This window comes from Leucoraja erinacea, chromosome 30, assembly GCF_028641065.1.
Source record: "Leucoraja erinacea ecotype New England chromosome 30, Leri_hhj_1, whole genome shotgun sequence".
Classification (NCBI taxonomy): Eukaryota; Metazoa; Chordata; class Chondrichthyes; order Rajiformes; family Rajidae; genus Leucoraja; species Leucoraja erinaceus.
In genome coordinates, this window is record NC_073406.1 from 16,145,265 (window position 1) to 16,168,008 (window position 22,744).

Below are 22,744 nucleotides of genomic sequence, written 5' to 3' on the forward strand. Positions count from 1 at the left end.
TGGGGTGAGAGCACAATTAGGCCATTAGGCCCATTGTTGTGAGATAAAGAAACTTTCACTACTTGTAATTAACTTAACTTTATTTAAGCTTTAAGCAACTTATTTCTGCAATACACAAACTCAGAAACGTCTGGCAAACATGGCTGATTCTGCAGGCTTTTCCCCGCCCGAAATACTTTGCACATGCGCACACTCCCGAAATGTCTGCGCATGCGCACTCCGGAAATGTCCCGCGCATGCGCACACTCTAGTAATGTCCTGCGCATGCGCACACACTAGAAGAGCTCCGCACATGCGCACATGCGCCCACTTCACCCATCTAGTCTTAGGTTACACAAAAAAGCTGGAGAAACTCAGCGGGTGCAGCAGCATCTATGGAGCGAAGGAAATAGGCAACGTTTCGGGCCGAAACCCTTCTTCAGACCCATCTAGTCTATTCGGCTGGTACACAAAAAAAAAGCTGGAGAAACTCAGCGGGTGCAGCAGCATCTATGCAGCGAAGGAAATAGGCAATGTTTCGGGCCGAAACCATTCAATCATGGCTAGGGTTGCCAACTTTCTCACTCCCAACTAAGGGACGAAAGCTCAAGATAAGGGGAAAATTCCCTAATCATAGCTGATCTATCTCTCCCGCCTAACCCCATTCTCCTAGGTAGACAAAAGTACTGGAGAAACTCAGCGGGTGCAGCAGCATCTATGGAGCGAACAGCGAAGGAAATAGGCAACGTTTCGGGCCAAAACCCTTCTTCAGACTGAAGAAGAAGGAGGGTTTTGGCCCGAAAACGTCTGACACCCGTACTAATCAAGAATCTATCTGAAGAAGGGTCTCGGCCCAAAACGTCACCTATTCCTTCGTTCCATAGATGCCGCCTCACCCCTGCTGGTACGTGACTGAGTTTCTCCACCATTTTTGTCTACCTAAAAATCTAGCTCTGCCTTAAAAATATCCACTTTTGGCCTCCACAGCCATCTGTGGCAATGAATTCCACAGATTCACCACCCTCTGACTAAAGACATTTATCCTCATCTCCTTTCTAGAAGACCATTCTTTAATTATGATGCTATGGCCTCTAGTCCTAGACTCACTAGTGGAAACATCCTCTCACATCCACTCTATCCAAGCCTTTCACTATTCTGCATGTTTCAATGAGGTCCCCCCTCATTCTCCTAAACTCCAGCGAGTACAGGCCCAGTGCTGACAAACACTCATCATAGGTTAACCTACTCATTCCTGGGATCATTCTTGTTAATCTCCTCTGGACCCTCTCCAGGGCCAGCACATCCTTCCTCAGATATGGTGCCTAAAATTGCTCACAAAATTCCAAATGCGGCTTTACCAGCGCCTTATAGAGCCTCAACATTACATCCCTGTTTGTGTATACAAGCCCTCTTGAAATATAATGCTAGCATTGAGTTTGCTTTCTTTACTACTGTTTCGACTTGCAGATTAATTTTTTGGGAATCCTGCACGGGCACTATCAAGTCCCTTTTCACCTCCGATTTTTGGATTCTCTCCCCAGTTAGAAAATAGTCTACGCCTTTATTCCTACAACCAAAATGCATGCCTCCACACTTTACTACACTATATTCCATCTGCCACTTCTCTGCTCACTCTCCCAACCTGTCCAAGTCCTTCTACAGAGTCCCTGCTTTCTTTACATTATCTGCCCCTCCACCTATTTTCGTATAATCTTTTAACTTGGCCACAAAGCCTAGTCTGCTGAAGTGCCTATTCCTGTGTTGTACTGTTCTGTGATCTATGTTCTAATTGAGTCCAGTTAGTTATTATCATGTGCTCAAATATGGATAGATACAGCTACAATGAAAGTCTGATTTGCAGGCACATCGACACAAAAGAAGTGTGGTACAGAAGTGTGAATACCTACACTTCCAGATTCAGGGACAGCTTCTTCCCAACTGTTCTCAGGCAACTGAACCATCCCACCCACAACTAGAGAGCAGTCCTGACCTACTGTTGGGGACCCTCAGACTATTTTTGATTGGACTTTACTGGACTTTATCTTGCACCAAACCTTATTCATGTTATGGTTGACAAAAGTGCTGGAGAAACTCAGCGGGTGCAGCAGCATCTATGGAGCGAAGGAAATAGGCAACGTTTCGGGCCGAAACCCTTCTTCAGACTGATCGGGGGCGGGGGTGGGCGGGGACAAGAAAGGAAAAAGGAGGAGGAGCCCGAAGGCTGGGGGATGGGAGGCGACAGCAGGGGGACTGAGGAAGGGGAGGAGACAGCAAGGACGAACAAAATTGGGAGAATTCGATGTTCATGCCCCCAGGATGCAGACTCCCCAAACGGAATATGAGGTGCTGTTCCTCCAATTTCCGGTGCTGCTCGCTGTGGCCATGGAGGAGACCCAGGACAGAGAGGTCGGAGATGGAGTGGGAGGGGGAGTTGAAGTGCTGAGCCACGGGGAGGTCAAATGCTTGTCAATGTTATTCTCTTTATCCTGTATCTATATACTGTGGATGGCTCGATGGTAATCACGTATTGTCTTTCCACTGCCTGGTTAGCACGCAACAAAAGCTTTTCACTGTACCTCGGCACACATGATAATAAACTAAACTATAACACTTAAGCTACACATAAACAACACAGGACAGTAACAAGAAAAAGACAGTGTAAACAAAATTGTGCAAGAATACATATTTAGAAAACACAAGTCCACAGTAGTGTATAAGATGTCCGTAGAGTTCCATTGCAAGGGTAGGTTTTGCAATATTTATTCATGGACATGTTAGGTTAGCCGTTTCACAAATAACCTCATGGCTCGGTTGGGAGGAAAGGTGACAAGGTAGACTTTGAGAAGATCTTGCCCCAGTTATGGGTTCTACCCCCTCCCTGTAAATAGTTCGCCCCCTCCCAATGTACAGATAACCCTCGCTATTACAGACCATGGGGGAGGAATGGTGCCCGCTCTTGGCGAATGTCCACTGTAACGAAGTCAGGGATTTGCACCAAACACATAGCGGCCACTCCATGAAACAACGAGTTGTTTTCAATTACTGCACACAATTCTTTTTAACAGCTGGAAATGCATTTTTGTTACTTCAAGCTAAAAATACTAAAGGCTGTTTATTACATTGGTTAATAAAGTATCATTGCACATGTCAATCGAAGCAATTGCTTGTCAATTTTAGTTGGCCCCCCACAGTGTATCTAGTAGCTTGTGTTCTTAAAGAGACCGTGGGTTCTGATTACTGTGGGGACACTCCATCCGCTTTAACCGAGATCTATTATAAAGAGATCCAGAATAATGTGGGTAGACTGTAAATAGTTCTCCCACTCTCCCATGAAACAGACGCTGGTGAATGCAGAATTTACTTTTCTCACTAGATGTCAGCAGAGGAAAGGAAGTTACAGTTTGTTGTCAATGATCATTATTTAAGATGCAGAAGCAAGCAACTGCAGATGCTGGTTTATTTAAAAAAAGACACTGCTGGAGTAGCTCAGCAGGTCAGGTGGGAGAATATGGATAGGTGACGTGATGTTTTGGGTCAGAGCCCTACTTCGGACTGATTGTGGTGGGATAAGGGAGCTGGAAGAAAACAGGGGCAGGACAAAGCCTAGCAGGTGATAAGTTGAAGAAACAAAGAACTGCAGAAGCTGGTTTATACCAAAAATAGACACTAAGTGCTGGAGTAACTCAACGGGTCAGACAGCATCTCTGGAGAAAAAGGATGGGTGATGTTCCGGGCCAAGGCCCTTATTTATAAGCTGAAACATGTGAAAGGGGGGGGAGTGATAGGCAGATGGCGGACAAAAGACAGAGGTGAAAAGACAGAAAGTGTGAGACAAAAGGATTGAAGAGTTGCGAATTGTGAAGCTAGAGAAGATGCACTTGGATTGCTCTAGGCAATCTGCTGCATACTATGTGTAGGAAGGAACTGCAGATGCTGGTTTAAATCAAAGATAGACACAAAATGCTGGAGTAACTCAGTGGGACAGGCAGCATCTCGGGAGAGAAGGAAGGGGTGATGTTTCGGGTCGAGTCCCTTCTTCAGATTTCAGTTGCTCCCTGTCCCGCTGAGTTACTCCAGCATTTTGTGTCTATCTGCTGTTACTATGTTTGACTATCACTTGTGATGGTGCTACCTGCAGAGTATCTTATCCTAGCCCATTATCCATTGAGGTGATACTCTGATTGTTTTCTCTTGAACACTTGAGGGGAGAGGAGACCTGATAGAAGTATAGAACATTTTAAGAGGCATAGAAATTTTAGACAGAACCTTTGTCCAGGGTGGAAATGTCAAAGACTAGGGCAAAGCATTAAGGTGAGTGGGTCAAAGTTTAAAGAAGATGTGTGTGGCAAGTTTTTTACACAAGGGGTGGTGGGTTGCTGGAATGCATCACCAGCGATGGTGGTGGAGGCAGTTACAGTAGTGGCATTTAAGAGCTATTGGCAGCTGCTCTTCGCGATGCCAAGCCCCTAATTATTGTGTAAAACATTTTAGACATTAGAGATACAGAGCGGAAACAGGCCCTTCGGCCTTTGAAGTCCGTACGCTAACACCATTTCTACGCACTAGGGACAATTTGACAATTTTATCAAAGCCAATTAACCTACAAACCTATATTTCTTTGGAGTATGGGAGGAAACCAGAGTACCTGGAGAAAACACACGCAGTCACAGGGAGAACATACAAACTTCACTCAAGTCACAGTGTTCTTCATGGGAATGTGTGACCACATCAGATAATATGTTTTTAAATGAATCCTAGTGATCAGTCTCGAGGTAACGTTCCAAGTGATGGAGTGGTACTAATGACAATAAATCTAAAGCAGCAAAAAGGATGGAGGACACATTTAAAGAGATTTATTGCAGTTTTTCAGGGTGTCAGTCAGTGCCCCTTTGGACTATTGTGCACAGTTCTGGTCATCTTGCTAGATGGAGAGTTTCATTTCTCTCGAGAATGTGAAGAGGCACATTGCGAAGGCAGGTGGCCGTCTTGAAAGTATTTATGTGGGATTAATAGCCTTTTCCTTTTTCTATAAAAATCATGTCTCGGACTAAATGAGCAAGCTGTCAATGACTGGAATGGAGCATCAGAAGAGAGGACCTGATGCCACCTGATCTTGGGTATCAGTGAAGTTAGTGGTGTGCAGAACAAAGAGACAATGCCCATTCACTTCATCCCGCACGCCAGATCGTGACCTCTGGTGCTGTCTGTGTGGGGTTTGCATGTTCTCACTATGACCGCATGGGTTTCCTCTGGGTGTCCCGTTTTTTTTTTCTCCACATCGACAGGGTGGCACAGAGGTGCAATGGTTGAGTTGTTGCCTCACAGCAGAGACCCGGATTCGAGCTTGACTATGGGTGCTACCTGTACAGAGTTCGTATGCTCTCCCTCAGAATCAGAATCAGAATCAGAATCAGAATCCCTGTGACCGTGTGGGTTTTCTCTGGGTGCTCCGGTTTCCTCAGACACTCCAAAGATGTACCGGTTTGTAGGTTAATTGACCAGTAAGTTGTTGTTTAAAAAGAATTGTCCCTTTTGTGTTGGTTAGTGTACGGGGTGATCGCTAGTTGGCATGGACTCGGTGGGTCAAAGGGCCTGTTTCTGCACTCTATCTCTAAAGCCTAAATTGCAAAGGATGATTCATTGAACTCGTTTGTTAGCGAGGTGGATGGTGAAAAACAAGGACCCTACTCCTGATCTGTCCAGGAGGAGAGGGCAATGTTGCAGGGAACGGATAAGATGCAGTCAACTAAGGTAAAGAAGAGAGCCACGGTTCAGGGACAAGGGAGACTGCTCAGAGGCTCTGGGCTGTAAGTCTCGTCATTGGAGCAAATGTGACGGGGGAGCGGGGAGAATGGAATGGAGTCCGCACAGGGAGGATGACTATGGGTAGAATGGGAGGATGACCATGGGAGTCTGCTTATTCCAAGCCCATTTACTAAGATGGAGCCAGAGAGCCAGAGAGGGAAGGGAAGGGTCTGATTATGACCATGAGAAGGGGAGGGCAGAGTGGAAATTGTTAGCAACTATGATGACATTTTCGAGCCCTCTACGGTGCAGGATGCAGCACTGATGTCCCAGAAAACAAAAAAGGAGTTGAAAGAGGGGACCCAAGTTGCATTTGATTTAGACAATGTTCCACCCATCCCACAAAAAAATAGGAATGGCGACACCTTTGTACTGGGGAAATTGAGTGGAGTTGATGGGGAAATTGTTCAATGTGAGAATTGACTGGTGTCGATTTGAACTTCACAAGATAGCTGATTGATGGAGAGGTTTCTTCCTCTGTATCTGGGTGTTCCAGCCCCGCTCCAGTGGCAGGCGTTTGACAGTCTCAGCCGGCATTCCAGTGCAGTGCTCGGAACAAGACATTAAACCCAAACCCTATTTCCTCTCTCAAGGGGATGTCACAAACTCCGTGGCTCTCTTTTATAGAAGAGCAATGGAATTCCCCCTGGCATCCCGTGGCTGAAATCTGTCCTTCGTTCAACATCACTAAAACATCGAATGAAGTTTAGTCATTCTCTCACCTGAAATGTTAATTCTGTATTTTTCTTTCCAGTGTGTTTGCCCGACCCACTGTGTTTCCAGCACGTTCTGTTTTTTCATCACTGAAACATTATCTGGTGTTTATCGCATTGCTACTGTGGAAACTTGCTGAGTGCAAATTGACTATTGCATTTCCTACTCTGCAACAGTAATCAGCCTTCAAGAGTACATCATCAGGTCTTCAATGAGAATTTTGGCCCCCTTCAATGGGATTCCACTGCCAGGCACACCCCTCCCAGCCCGAGTCCTTCCCCCAATATAGGAGAATCTAAAACCAGAGGGCACAGGTTTAAGGTGAGAGGAGAAAGATTGAAAGGGGACCTGAGGCACAACTTGGTGGATAAATGGAACGAGCTGCCAGAGGAAGCAGTTGAGGCGGGTACAATAACATTTTAAAAGTCTAGGACCAGAGGCCATAGCCTCAGAATACTAGAATACTAGGACATACCGTTAGAAAGGAGATGAGGAAGAATTTCTTTAGTCAGGAGTAGTGAATCTGTGGAATTCATTCTAGGAAGGCTATGGAGGCCACGTCAATGGATATTTTTTAGATGGACATTGATAGGTTCTTGATTAGTAAGGGTGTCGAGGATTATATGGAGATGACAGGAGGATGGATTTTAAGCCATGATTGAATGGCGGAGTAGACATGATGGGCCATATGGCCTAATTCTGCTCCTACAACTCATGAACTTATGAAAAGACACTTGGATAGGTACATGGATAAGAAAGGGAAAGCTGAATACGAAAACACTGTAAAAACTCAAGTGCGCACTAATTATTTTTTTAAATCAATTTATTATCAATACAACAAACAGAAAAAAAATTGCCTGCTGTCAGACATCATGTCCTATCAAAGGAGTCTTATTTCACTTCTATACAAATGGAATTGACAAGTTATAAGTTATTGCAAACTCTTTCAGCGTGTTATTATGGGAGTCCAGGTATTAACAATTTCAATGTAACATTTACTTCATATGTTGATGTTGCAAGTTGAAATAGCACTAATTACTAAAATGATGTCGACATTGTCAGTGTAAACCTGCAACATTCAGGGCAGAAGGATTGTGAACACTAATATTTCAACGTCGAGTGCTAGAGTGGGTCTGGCAGGATCTCTGGAGAACATGAAAAGCAATGTTTTGGGTCGGGACGAGAGAGAGAGAGAGTGAGAGTGAGAGAGGAAAAGAGAGGAGAGAGAAAAAGAGAGAGTGTGTGTGTGTGTGGTGCTGGAAGAAGAGGCAAGACAAAGTTTGGCAAGTGACGGTGGATACAAGTGAGGGGTTTTGATTGGAAGATGGTTAGACAAAGGCCAGAGTTGACAAGTCTAAAGGTGGTGAGATAAGGGACATGGAATGTGAAGCCATAGAAAGGAATATAGATGGAAGGGGATGGGGTTGGGGATAGAGAGAAATGGCTGTGCAGCCTGATGGGAAACAGGGAAGAGAGAGGTGGGTAGAGACGGTGTTTGGAGTCACCTAAAATTGGAGAATTCAATGTTTACACCGCCAGCAAGTTGCTCCTGTTTTGTGTAAGCTAACGATGCAGTTCCTTGTGTCCACAGTTTTAGCTGTCATTGAATTCTCAACTGTGCAAAGTCAGAAAAGTTGAGAGAAATAAGTACATGTAAGCAATTGAGCCAACCCCTGAAATGAAGATTGGACATTGGGCACCAATCTTGATGTATAATTCAAATACTGAGGCAGAATTGACCAATACCCCCATGTCACAAAAAAAAGCTGAGAAGTAAAAAAAGTCAAATCATGTTTCATTACAAAGAGAATTGTATCATTTTAAATCAATCAACATGGCATTTTAAAAAATCACCAGAAATTGAAAAACATTTAAAATCCAGTTTAATTTATTCATGTTATTCATCATCAAAACCTCCATATTTCAATTTTATTTTGAACTAGCCAATTACTAACATTGAAAGTAAAAACAGAAAATGCTGGAAACACTCAGCAGGTCAGGCAACAACGATGGAACGAGGAACAGAGTTAATCACAAAATACTGGAGTAACTTGGTGGGTCAGTCAGCATCTGTGGAGGACCTGGATAGGTGACATTTTGAATTGGGACCCTTCTTCAGACTGACTATTTCAGGTTCTGATGAAGAGTCTTTGACTTGAAACATTGACTCTTTCTTTTTGTTGCTCAGCCTGTTGAGCATTTCCAATGTTTTCCCTTTTTATCATTTTGAGCATCCTTGGTATTTTGATTTGCTTTCACCAATACTGAAATGCTGGGTTTCATCTGGGTACACCATGAATGGAAACATATGTCAAAAGTCAAAGATGGCCCTTACGTGGGGTGAAAATATTTTGTAACAAGCACCAGAAGGCCATGACAAACACAACCAGAAGGCTGTTCACAGTGGACAAGCGATACATCTGTAACAGGATCACTACATCTGGATGTTGGGCAAGATGCACCAAAGCAAACACTTCTAATCACTGTTCTATCGTTCGCTCGTGTGTCAGAGGATGTAGCTCGCTGTTGGCTGTCGTCGTCCAACACGTCGTCCACGCGTCACGGAGTGCATCACGTCCTTGCTTCCAGGGATCGCCACGAGGAAGCTTCGGTCATCTATCAACACTTACGACTCTCTTTGAAATAATCATTTGATGACCGGATTTCTCGGGAGGATTGCAAAAGCTGGAATGCTCAATTGGCCAGGACAACACATCACTCTCAGACTACTACTGTTCTGAAGAAGGGGTCTTTTCCTTTCTCTTCTCCCCCTCCCCCCCCCCCCGAACCAAATTTCACCATTTCCTTAAGACAGAGTGCTGTATGGGTTTGGTTGCACCAACACCAGGGCTCTGCTTACAAGTGGCCATCTTTAACATGCGGCGCCTCATGCTGCTCTTGCAACTCAACCTAGGAAGACATCACAAGCAGAGTCTCGTGTGACCTCCCACAATGGGCCGCCAGATCTTGCCAGCGTCTCTACAGCTCAGCACTAAAGCAGGAAAGAAAATCCCTTAGTCTTACAAAAATACATGTGAAACACAGTAATTCAGAGTTAAATTATGCTTTTAAAACTACCAACTTACAATGTAAAAATCTTTCACAGGACCAACAAAATTCAAGTCTTGTACAAACTGAAATGTAGCCACAGAAGGGCTTCCTCCAGGAAGACACAGTCTGAGACAGCACCAAGTAAGATTAAGGAACAAAAGTGAATATTCAATTGTCTTTGGTCGTCCCAAAGCCTTTGCTTTTGCAGTGTTGAAAATATTCGGCATCGCTACAAAGAACAGATGGAACAGGGTCAGGGGGGGTGGGGGGGGGGGGGGAGTCACCAGACAATGGGCTAATTCAAGGCAGAAATTCATTGTTGTGTTGGTTGTGCTAAAACACAGGAGAGTGGCTGTGTGGTGCAGTGTGCTCGCAAAATTAAGCTGGAGTGACTTCAATAGATTTTGAATGCAGATTACAAATGTGTTACTTGCACAGGGCAGCTCAGGATGAATCTCCAGCAATCAGTTGCTAAATACAACGCAATTTAAATTACTGGAAGCATGTACCAGCCCTTAAAGGCTCTGCCTTTCCAGACCTTTTCAAAATAGGGCGTTGATTGTTTTCCACCATTCACATGTATTGAAATTTAACTTCAAGACAGTAACAGTACATTTTAGCAACAGCAAAGTTATTTGGAAAGTTGAAGACTAACCTTCATTTTCTTCTGCCATTTAAAGGCGACTTGGTAATGCTTTATGTTAAGTATCAAAAGACAAATTGTTACAAATAGGAAGTGGGAAAAGGTTTGCTGGAATGATATGGGACTGTTTGTAAATTGCCATCTGAGGTGATCAGGATAATGTAAGATTGGAAATTCTTCCAGGGGACGGCATGAGACACGGGCCATTGAATTAGACGGTGCAATGAAGCGACCGTCGTGAATCCAGTATCAGGCAAGCAGCGTGCAGAGACACCAGTTTGCAGCCCACGGTCCCTCCTCTGTAAATATTAAAACATTGTGATGCTCCGACTTAAGGTGTGCCAAAACAAGTTCAGCACATCCAACATTTCAGTGCCCGCACACACACAAATTTAATATTGTATTTCCATTACTTGCACTGTAATGTCATTCATGTTTTCGGGTTAATTGCACTTGGCCTGTGTGATGGGTCAATGATGGCATGAATGAAAGAACGATTGAGGCACAAACAGGGCACCGTCAGCCCAGACTGGGGATCATGCGGTGGCTGACAAATTGTTTTGTCACAGAGCCGGTTAAAGGCTGCACTGACTTGGTCGCCACACTTGTTGTATCTGGACGGGTCGAAGGGGAGCTTCTGGAAGACTGGTCTGTAAAAGGATCAGTGGATGAGCAGTAGCACAGGAGAAGCGTGGCGCTGCACCCTGAACATTGATGGTCTATGTCACAAGGTTGGGGGGAGAAAGCGTGGCACAGTGGTAGAGTTGGTGCTTTACAGCGCCAGAGACCTGGGTTCGATCCTGACCACGGGTGCTTGCCTGTACAAAGTTTCAACGTTCTCCCTGTGACCGCGTGGGTTTTCTCTGGGATCTCCGGTTTCCAAACACACTCCAAAGACGGACAGGTTTGTAGGTTAATTGGCTTGGTTTAATTGTAATTTGCCCGTGTGTGTGTGTGTGTGTGTGTGTGTGTGTGTGTGTGTGTGTGTGTGTGTGTGTGTGTGTGTGTGTGTGTGTGTGTGTGTGTGTGTGTGGTGTGTGTGTGTGTGTGTGTGTGTGTGTGGTGTGTGTGTGTGTGTGTGTGTGTGTGTGTGTGTAGGATAGTAATAGTGTGCGGGAATCGCTGGTCGGCGCGGACCTGGTGGGCAAAAGGGCCTGTTTCCGTGCTGTATTTCTAAACTAGTCAGTGAGGATTTTGGTCCTGATGCAGCATCCAGAGCTGCACTGGGTCCCTGCGTGTGAACAGTTGGGATGAATAGATTTCTGCCTGTCCAAATGTAGATAATCTGCCGCCCTCCACTCAAACTTTGGGTGAGCAGACAGATTATAAATTGAACAGGGCAATGATTCTGTCCTTTGCTCCCTTCCCAACTCATTCTGCACATGTGGAAGAACCACCTCCTCCCCTTTTAAATCAAAAACATCTGAGCTGTTCTGCCATCTGGATGTTCCCCACCACAGAAGTCTGGGAGGCAGCCCTTATTAAACTGGTAACAAATGTAAATTCCAGCAAGACATAAAATGTTCACAGGTTGTGTGTTCTGCTGTACGAACACATGCTGGTCAACCACTTGCACCGTGTGGATGATCTAAATATTCTAGAAACTGCATCGCCCTGCATGAAACAGTCACAAAGAGTTTTACAGCAACATCTTGTTATTTCAGGCACATTATAAGATCACAAAATAGATCTGATTATCAAACCAATCTAAAGAAAGCCTAACCTCTAAACATGCATCCAAACAGAAACCAACCTTAGGACAGATCTAAATCCAAAAAAAACAATTCTCTTCAGCTACATAACCACTGGCAAATATACTGTGTTCTGTGAAGAATTATCCTCGAAACACTCAATGCATTTGGCTCATCTGGTGGAGATTACTTCTCCACCAATGTTCCCATCTCTATCTTTGCCACTGGGATAGCACCATGTATTTTCCTCATTTGGGAAACATTGTACCCAGATTGCAGGCTTCTCACGAAGCCAATAGTTGTTTGATAGTGTGATCACTGTACTCTGCAGTGCTACACCTCAATTCTCTTTGCAAAGAGCGACCAAACGTCCACAGCGATCAGAAACCTTGGCTTTCAGTATAGCTGCCACTTCAACCAGCCAGGTTCCCCAATGTCCCAAGGGTTCTGGTTAGGAGTCCTTCAGCATGCTGATCCTGGCATATATTTTCAGGGCTGGCCCTAATTTAATGTTCATGGCGCTCATGAGGTGGTCTTCCTTAAGCAACAGGAGGGCCTGCCCATCAATTTCCTGGGCCCGAAACTCATCGGCGATCTCCTGGCAACCTGAAAGGAACACAGTGCAAGGAGTTTACAGTCCTGACAACCACAGTGGCTCGAGGTGCAGTGCCAAGTTACATTCCAGTGGGTGCTTGCACATCTAGCACTGCCTTCACAGAGGTGCAGCTGGTAGCGCTGCTGTCCCACAGCACCAGAGAACCAGTTTAGATCCTGACCTCAGGTGCTGTCTGTGAAGTTTGTACATCCTCCCTGTGACCGTGTGAGTTGCCTCTGGGTGTTTGGGTTTCCCCCCACATCCCTTTGATGCGCAGGTTGGTAGTTTAATTACCCATTATCTCATTTGTTGGCGCAGCAGGTTCAAGGGGCTGAATGGCCTCTTCCTAGGTATCCACAGAGAAAGTCCCAATGTAGCGTCTGCACCTATGATTATTCATTGTTCCCGAGTGCACCATCCCTTGACACAAGGAACCCATCATCTCCTTCCCCTGACTCTGGGGTAGGCGAGAATGGGGGAGCTTCAACACCAGAGGAAGCACCCTCTCTGAAACCCCAATTTAAAAAAAAACCCACACCCAACCCACCCCACAACCCTGCTCGTCACAGGAACGTTACCTGGCAACGAGCGAATAAATTCGCACACGTCCTCCACGTTCCACTTGGTGGGGTCGCTAGGCAGGAAGTGGTGGCCGATCCCCATCAGGTCCCGCATCCGCAGCTCGTGGATGTCGAGCTCCCGCTCGCCCTGCCTCCTCCGTGACGTGGAGGAGCTGGCCGAGATGGGCGATAGCGGCTCCTCGTAGCTGGAGTTGTCCGAGCCTCTGCTGGAATCCTCCTGACTCATGCCCACGGTGGCCGGGGACTGCTGAGAAGCAAAGCCGCCACATGTCAGAACTGGAAGCCAAAGCTCAGAACATCACAGACGTAGACCCACAAACATTCCGGAGAAACTCAGCCGGACTGCTGCACCCGCTGAGTTTCTCCAGCATTTTTGTGTACCTTCCATTTTCCAGCAGCTGCAGTTCCTTCTTAAACACAGATGTAGACCCTATTTTCAAAGCTCCGCTAGACCCAACTAACGCCCCCACCCCCAACCACTGACTCCTTCTGTGTGCTAATTTAGAAAAATCTTCTCCAGTGCTGCACAGTTACGTGGTTTATTCATCAAGGCTAAGACAGATTTTAAGCAGCAACTTAGAGGAGGTGCCAAAAGTAAATTAATTGATTGAAAGATGCAGGATTGAAACAGGCCCTTCGGCCCATGCCAAATCATCGATTATATTCGATGTTATTCCACATTTGCATCCACACCCTACACACGCGGAGCAATTATATAGTGGCCAATTAATCTACAAACCCATATGTTGGGATGTGGGAGGAAACCCGTGCTAAAGGAGGAAACCCACAAGGTCCCAATGAGAACATACAAATTCCACACCGCCAGAACCCCAGCTCAGGAACTGTGAGAGTGATTAAAATCGCAGGAGGTGTGGGGGAGGGGGCGGGCGGGGAAAGGCAGGCACGTGAAGACAAGGAATGCAGAACTCCTGGAGGGCTTAAAGTCTGAAGGACCACGGATGCATTTGAAAAGAAGGATTTTCAACACAAAGGTGAAAATTCTCAAGTCCAGGAACAGCTTGTTCCCCTCTGTGATCAGGCTTCTGTATGGTCCTTCTATAATTTTGGGTATGTCCAACTCACCTCAACTCCGAGACGCACATTGGGCTTTGTCTATGGAACTGATGCACCACAGTGCTGTGAACTAGATCTGGCACTCTGCATTTTCCCCTTTGCTCTACATATTACACTGGTTGTACTTATGTATAGCATTAACTATGGATTGGAGGGTAGCTAATGTTATCCCACCTTATAAGAAAGGCAGGAGAGAGAAAACAGGGAATTATAGACCAGTTAGCCTGACATCGGTGGTGGGGAAGATGCTGGAATTAAAAAAGATGAAATAGCTGCACATTTGGATAGCAGTAACAGGATCGGTCCAAGTCAGCATGGATTTACGAAGGAGAAATCATGCTGGACTAATCTCCTGGAATTTTTTGAGGATGTAACTAGGAAAATGGACAAGGGAGAGCCTGTGGATGTAGTGTACCTGGACTTTCAGAAAGCTTTTGATAAGGTTCCACATAGGAGATTAGTGGGCAAAATTAGGGCACATGGTATTGGGGGTAAAGTGCTGACATGGATAGAAAATTGGTTGACAGACAAGAAACAAAGAGTAGGGATTAACAAATTCAGAATGGCAGGCAGTGATTAGTGGGGTACCGCAAGGCTCGGTGCTGGGACCGCAGCTATTTACTATATACATCAATGATTTGGATGAAGGGATTCAAAGTAGCATTGGCAAATTTGGGGATTGGGGATGATCAGCCATGATCACATTGAATGGCGGTGCTGGCTCTAAGGGCCGAATGGCCTACTCCTGCACCTATTGTCTATTGTCTGACTGATCTAATTAGAAAAACAAAGTTTTTCACTGTACCTCAGAACACAAGACAATAATAAAGTTAAACGTAAAGTGTTTTAAATGTTCCAACAATCAGAAGGGGAGTAATCATCGGTGGCCCTTCACATGGGGACAGCACTAGGGAACAGAGCTGGGTGGTACAGTGGCAGAGTTGCTGCCTTACAGCGCCAAAGACCCAGGTTCAATCCTGACTACAGGTGCTGTCTGTATGGAGTTTGTATGTTCTCTCTGTGACCGTGTGGTTCTCTGGATGCTCCGGTTTCCCCCTACACTGCAAAGATGTCCAGGTTTGTAGGTTAATTGGCTCCTGTAAATTGTACCCAGCGTGTAGGATAGAGCTGGAGTACGGTGCAAATTTGGTGGGTCTGTTTCCACTCTGCTATCTAAAGTAAAAGTAAAGAACTGTGGATGGAACCTCCTCCTCCCCAAGTACCTCATCACTGTCTCCAACACAGCAGTGACAAGCCCGACCAACTTCTGGAAAGACGTACTCTTCTCTACGACGTGCGAAAGGCACTATATAAATGCCAGTTGCCATGGTACATAGAACAGCACAGCACAAGTCTTTTGTCCCACAATGTTGGTGCTGAACATGATGCCAAGTTAACCTAATCTGTGCCTGCACCTGATCCATATCTATGTGCTTAGCTGAAAGCCTCAAACACCAGTGTCGTGTGTGCCTCCATCATCACGCCTGGCAGGTTGCCTCATGGTGTGTCCCTCAGCTGTGTGGGGGTGGGGTGATAGAGGGAGCACACGCGCACACATGGCTATGATGCTGTGAGCCCCCTGGCTCGGGGCCAGGTTGCTTTGTTGGGGACACTTGTGCCTCGCTGAGTCCTGGAGCATCTTTGATTATCCGCCACTTGTTCCCTTTTATTAATCTAAAAGGCAGCTATTCTTCCCTTTCACCTCGGACCGCAAACGTCCACCAGCTGCGGGCATTGTATCTCCAGGGCTTTCTTCACCCGTGCTTCTATTCAGAGAGGCGAGGCCAGCTGGAGATCTGGGTGTCTGAACACAATCGCCCACCTCGGAGACAGGCCGACAAACACCGACCTCATTTAAAATCTGCCGGGGCCCAGCCTCGCTGCAGACTCACTGCAAGTTTTAACACTGCACTAACCAAACCGGAGTTCATGATCCGACCCAACGTCTCAGTGTTAACGCTTCTGACTTCAGCAGACAGCAGACTTTCATTCAAGCCACAGCTCAGTTCCCTCTCCGAGACGTGCAAAAAGGAAACTAATTGCACTGAACCAGAGAAGCAATCGCTCGATATATGGCCACACTGCACCTACAAGGGCAGTTCTGATGCAAAGTTTTATAGTGGATGAACATTACAAGACTCGTCGTGTTTGGAGTCACCACACACAGAAGCCTGCAGGTTCGCACCCTACATACCCCTCCACATCAGGGAGGGCACCCAGTTTACCATTCCCAGCCTTGCATTTAAATTATTCCATGGATGTATCTCTCCACCCCCCCCCCCCCCCCCCCCCCCCCCCTTTCTCACATCCCGTCCTCTACATCTCCCTATTCCCCCTCCCCCACACCCTTCCCCCATTTCCCACATCTCTTCCTCTGGCCCTCTCTATTCCCACTCCCCACTTCCTATCTGTGCCTTCAAGTTCCTCAGCTGCGGTGATGAGATGTGGGCTCCCACTCCACAGCAGGCCCGCTGCTGGTTCAGAGGCCGCTGTTGCTACCACATGCACGTGTTAGCCGATGTTGGATGGCTCTATTCCCCTAACCTTAAGCTGTTTCTTGGGCTGCTCGCTGTTGGTGCTGTGCAGGCTGTTCTTCCTTGGGCCTCTCTTTCCCAACTTGCCTCCTTCTTTCTTCTGCAGGTACTTGCTCTTGTCGGGTTTGAACAAACCCACTCGCTTACTGCAGCCAACATTATACCTGGGAACACACAAGGAACGTTTAGTTCAGTTTATTCTTATTGCCACGTGTACAGAGGTACAGTGAAAAGCCTTTCTTGTTGCGTGCTATCCAGTGTACAGATATAGGGTAAAGGCAATGATGTTTCGTGCAAGATAAAATCCAGTAAAGTCTGATTCAATATAGCCTGAAGGTCTCCAATGATGGTAGGTCAGAACCGCACTCTAGTTGGTGACAGTTGCCTGACACCCAAATAAACTCTGCAGTGAAACTCACAACCCTTGTTCTCTGTAAATATCTTTCTGCAATGTGCAACTTAAAAGAAGACTTTGTACGGTAAGAGGGGAAAGATTTATAGGAACCCAAGTGGCAACGTTTTCACTCAGAGGGTGGTGGGTATGTGGCTGCCAGAGGAGGTAATTGAGGCACATACAATAGCGACATTTGGACAGGTACTTGGGTAAGAAAGGTTTTCAGGGTTTGACCGAGGCTCAATCAACTGGGACTAGCTTGGATGGGCAATGCCGATCAGCAATGATGATGGGGCAATACAGTGGGGGTGGACAAGATGGGCCGAAGGGCCTGTTTTAATGCTGCATTACTAATTTTGCACAGTTCATACAAGAGAGTGGACATAATAAAAATCTTTGAAGGACGGCACAGTGGCGCAGCTCGTAGAGCTGTTGTCACACAGTCTCATTGACCCAGGTTCGATCTTAACCTCTGATGCTGTCTGTGTGGAGCTTGCATGTTTTCCCTGGGGCCATTTGGGCTTCCCCCGGGTGCCACCAGGCTCTTTTCACATCCCGAAGATGTGCTGGTCTGTGGATTAATTGGTCAGTGTACATTGACCCTTGTGTGTAGGTGGATGGTGGAAGAGAGACGTCAAGGAGATGTGACAGAACACAGGTAACATGGAAAGAAATAGGGGAATGGGTGAGATAGGATGGCTCTGAGAGCTAACCTAGACTGAAGGGACAAGCTAATTGACTAACTAACCCACTGGATTTTGGGATGTGTGTGGAAACTGGTACATCCCGGCAAAACTCATGTGGTCACATGCAGAATGTGCAAACTCCACACAACAACACTAGAGGAGACGATTGAATCCTTATCGCTGGAGCTGTGGGGCAGCAGCTCCACCAGCTGAGCCACTGTGCTGGCTCCCCGATAATCTGTCACAGAAGTTCCTGCACTGCAAGTGCTTTGCTGAGATCTTACCTCTTGGCGCAGGCCATTGAACAAAACCTCTTTGAGCCCTTGAACTTGTGGGCGTAATCAAGCCTCCCGCAGAACTCGCACTTCAGTTTCAGAGCATCCTCCTCTTTTTCCTTCGACTCTGAGGTAAAGAAAAGGGGCAAAGACTTGATGGTTAAACGTGTTCCATTCAGCCAGGTAATTAAATATTCTTACTTGGCCATTCTTAAAGTTGAATGCTTCAGTGTCGGAACTGTGGTTAAAGCTTGGCCTCACTACTTAAAAGAAATGGAAAAATTCCAGCAAGCACAACTCTGGACTGAAAGAATAGTAATTATGCTTGTGAAGTGGCCGAAATGAACATTTGGTGGATCCAACTACAGTGATGTTTCTAATTACAAAATAAATCTGCTTCCAATAAGTGGCCAGTCCTGGTCAGTGCTAAAACACCCCAGCAACAAGCTGTCGGCCAGTAGGGGACATGGCTACAATTATGGAAACGTACTTCATCATTGGGCATTCAAAGATTAATGGGAAGAGACTGGTGAAGGGATTCCATGTTGTTGGAAGTCATAGGAAAGGGCGAGCTAGAGAGAGAGAGTCAGAAAAATGCTTTGCTGGTGGACGATGGATTTTAGTACGTTGGTCTTCGTCAGTCATGGAATCAGTAGTTTGGTTCAGTTTAGTTTATTGCCACGTGTTTCGAGGTACAGTGATAATTTTTTTGTTGTGTGCTAACCAGTCAGTGGAAAAAACTATACATGATTACAAGCGAGCCGTCCACATTATACAGATACATGATAAAGGGAATAATGTTTAGTAGAGAAATTGGGACGTTATGGTTACAGTTGTATGAGACATTGGTGAGGCCACACGTGGAGGTATTATTTTACACCCTGCTATATATATATATAAGATGCCATTCAATTAAAAAGAGTGGAGAGAAGATTTACGATTGGGCAGACTTTATTCCTTGGAGCACAGGAGGCTAAGAGAAGATCTTAGAAGTGTACAAAATCATAAGGGGCATAGATTGGATGAATGCACAGAATCCCCCCCCCCTCCAAGGCAGGTGAATCAAGAACTAATGGGCATAAGTTGACGGGGAGAGGAAAAGATTTAATAGGAACCCGATGAGCAGCCTTTTCAACATATGGATATACGGAACGAGCTGCCAGAGGAAGTAGTTGACGCAGGTACAATAAGAACATTTATCAGGCATTTGGATGGGGACATTGATAGGAGAGGTTTAGAGGGATGTAGGGACTATTTAGAATTGGTGGGGCTCGTTTATTTAAAAAAAACATAAACTGCTTGAAAACAGGTCTGCTGGACAGTGACAAAGAGCAGCTTGTGGGTTCAAGGTCACAACTGATTTTAATGCTTTGTTCCAATGCTGTATACCAATGTGACTGAATAAAAAGTTTCATACGCAACTACTGGACTTGGCAAACCATTGAGAATTCAGTGATCCATGGGTCAAATGCAGGAAATGGAGCGAGCGTAGATGGGGTATTTTGGTCAACATGGACAGGTTGGGCTGAAGGGCATGCTTTCATGCTGTATAACTCTGTGACTCATCTGGACTATATCCGGGTTCGATCCCGACTACGGTTGCTGTCTGTACGGAGTTTGTATGTTCTCCCCGTGACCCGCATGGGTTTTCTCCAGGATCCCCGGCTTCGTCCCACACTCCAAAGGCGTATAGGTTTGTAGGTTAATTGGCTTGGTATAATTGTAAATTGTCCCTTGTGTAGGATAGTGTTAGGGTGTGGGGATCACTGGTCGGCGCGGACTTGGTGTATCTCTAACTAAACTACAGGAGGTTTGGTGGGGGAGACCCTGTTGATGTGCTCAGCTACCCCCATCTACAGTGCAGGCCCAGGACTAGCGGATGCAGGAACACACCTTGCTGACTGAGATCGTCCATCTCAGAGTCGGGCTGATCCAGCTGTGGCAGTTTCTCGGCTGGCTGTACAGCTGCCGACTGCTGCTGCTGCTTTTGTTTGGCCAGGTGGTCGATAAGTAGCGAGGAGCGGCCCACCTACGACATGGGAGAGAAGGACAAATTCCATCCGTCTATTGCAAGTTAGCCCGCAAAACTTCGGCAACGGCAAGCAGCATTCTCAGTCTTAAAAACAGCACGCAGGGTTCTCTTCCTAGTCTTTGCCCAGGGCATCTCACACTCAACACCAAGGGGTAATTATATAAGGCCCCCCTCACCAGTCATCTTGGCGGACATATGACCAAGATGAGGATCTCGGCCCCTTGGGTCTTGTAGGGAGGGGTGGGTTGCAGATCCCAAGTGTCGATCCTGTGCTACAGAACTAACAACCTCACCTGAAGCTAATCCTCACTTGGCGAGTGTGAGCAAAGCCCCAGCAGTGAATCGCCCTCACACAGTGACTGAGGGGCACAACTATCTGCTGAGACACTCATTTCCAGGCCCCAAACATCTCTTGTAATTAGCTTCATCAGCTCCCTATCGGAGGGATCTTCAGCAACTCAATAACACTCCAAGATCTCAGGGCTCCTCTAGTTCCAGTTTCTCCATCTTCACAGAATTTAAGCACAACCAGATCCGAGTACTTTCAGCTCTCTGGGCCCAGCCTTCGAGATTTTTCTCTCTAAAGCTCTCTCCACTCCAAGCAGGCACCCTCAGACTCTGTCAATGAGCTTGCAATCACCTGTCTACTTAGCTTCTGCATCAAATTTAGTCCGAGCTCCAATGATGCTCCAGTGGGACTTTAACCCGGGCTGTGGTTAGATGATGTACTTGGATCACTGATCTTTCTGCAGCAGGATCAGACTCAGCTAACACATCTTCCCCTGGACTGTACAATCAGACTGGTCTGTGACTGCAGATTGTAATACATCAAACTCTGAAGGGAAGATGGTTCCTCTTTGTGGGAAAATCTAGAACGAGGGTCACTGGGTAAGGGGTCACCCAACTAAGAGAGGTGAGGGGAAACATTTCCTCTCGAAGGACCTATTCTTAGGAACTCTCACAATATGAACTCTATTTCAACATACAACGGCAAGTATTCTATGATTTTTAATAACCTTTGCAACAAAGATCCACCCCAATATACACAAAACTCTGAAGAAGGGTCTCAACCCCAAACTTCACCCATTCTTCTCTCCAGAGGTGCTGCCTGTCCCGCTGAGTTACTCCAGCTTTTTGTGTCTATCTTCAAACACAACCTCAAGTTCCTTCCTATTCCGATTTTAACGTTTAAATTAAGCAAAATGGAAAGGCATATAACCATATAACAATTATAGCACGGAAACAGGCCATCTCGGCCCTTCTAGTCCGTGCCGAACACTTACTCTCACCTAGTCCCATCTATCTGCACCATTCCCTCCATTCCTTTCCTGTCCATATACCTATCCAATTCATTTTTAAATGATAAAATCGAACCTGCCTCCACCACTTCCACTGGAAGCTCATTCCACACACTCCATACTTTTTATCCCATTCCTTTCTTTCCCCCAATGGTCCCCCTCTTTCCTGACTCTCTAACAGAGGAGATAACATGGTTGGGGCAACGTGGTGGCAAGAGAAGATTTTTGTTAAGGGGTGCAGGCAATGTGGACCGAGTGGATATCCTCCCCACACTAAGATGGGATGATTGATGAACTCTCGCTGCTCTGACACTAGATCCCACGGGTTCTGAGCGACACTGATTCACGAGGCACTTTCATGGCTCACGCCGAGGCAGTTCTGCAAGCAAGACCGGCCGAAACATGCAAGTTCACCTTACTGCAGCTTACACAGGGACATACACAGGCGGGGGTAGCAGCAGCAGAGCGGAAAAGCCAAGGACAGGACACTGCCACAGTACATTGTTCAAAAAAAATCAGCAACATGACACAGTATTGTAAAGTAGAAAAGTGAATCACTCACAAAAATTGCCCATGGAGAGAGCGTCGAGAGAGAAGGTTGTGGAAATCATTCAAAAAGTGGTTCAAACGTGATGAGAAGAGAAGTATAGACATGAACATGTCATTGTAAATTAGTGCAACATCTCCCAAACACTCTTACTTGTTCTGAATCCCTCCCCCTCCCCCCCACACCCCGCCACTCCGAGAGACGCGCGCAACACTACACGATACACAAATTTATTTTGTCGCCTGTGATGTTGAGGACGAGATTGACCCGGTCCCCAGTCCCCCCCACCAGCTGAACCCACCAGCTCAGCTCGTTTACAGGACACCCAACTTGATTCACTATTGTTTCATTATTTGTTTCTTCAAGGGGATGCATTGCCGGACAGGCCAGCATTCTGTGCCAATCCCTAGCTTCCCTTTGAGAAGTTGGTGGGAAGCCGCTCTGAGCTGCAGGAGTGAGGATACAAGTAGTTTGCTGCCAATCCACAGGGCAGTGAGAATCACACACTGCTGTGGGAATGGAGTCACCTGTACAACAAACTGGGCAAGGATGGCTGATCTCCACCCCTCAAGGACAGGTGGGTTTTGGTGACAGTCCGGTAATCCCCTGGGCAACAAACGTGGCAGCTGCCGGCTCCGAGCTTCCAATCCCAGCCGATCCTGGCCAGTGGGCGAAGTGAGTCAGACCTGGCTTCCCATTCACCGCCTGTCTGCTGCGATGAACTGGGCAGCATTCGGTTCACCAGAGGGAATGGACAGCAACCTATACAGTTACACCCGCAGTCCCACACTGTTAATCTACTAGGTTGCTTTATCACACTGAGCAGGCACGTGGTATGAGATGAC

General features: G+C 46.4%; 1 protein-coding gene across 8 annotated transcripts in view; it reads right to left on the reverse strand.

The window, feature by feature from the left end:
* Positions 1-7,303: 7,303 nt before the first annotated feature.
* The window catches only part of LOC129711697 (polyhomeotic-like protein 2), a 146,240-nt gene continuing 130,799 nt past the window's right edge, over positions 7,304-22,744 (reverse strand). For 5 of the 8 annotated variants that reach the window (XM_055659558.1, XM_055659564.1, XM_055659560.1 and 2 more), the window contains 5 exons: positions 19,916-20,051; positions 18,032-18,149; positions 16,678-16,831; positions 13,057-13,306; positions 7,304-12,489 (listed from right to left, as the gene is read on the reverse strand). In XM_055659558.1, the coding sequence (XP_055515533.1) occupies positions 12,335-12,489; positions 13,057-13,306; positions 16,678-16,831; positions 18,032-18,149; positions 19,916-20,051 (813 nt within the window). In that variant the 3' untranslated portion in view covers positions 7,304-12,334. The remainder of the gene's footprint in view (positions 12,490-13,056; positions 13,307-16,677; positions 16,832-18,031; positions 18,150-19,915; positions 20,052-22,744) is intronic. The other 3 variants (XM_055659561.1, XM_055659563.1, XM_055659562.1) reach the window with 3 other exon arrangements.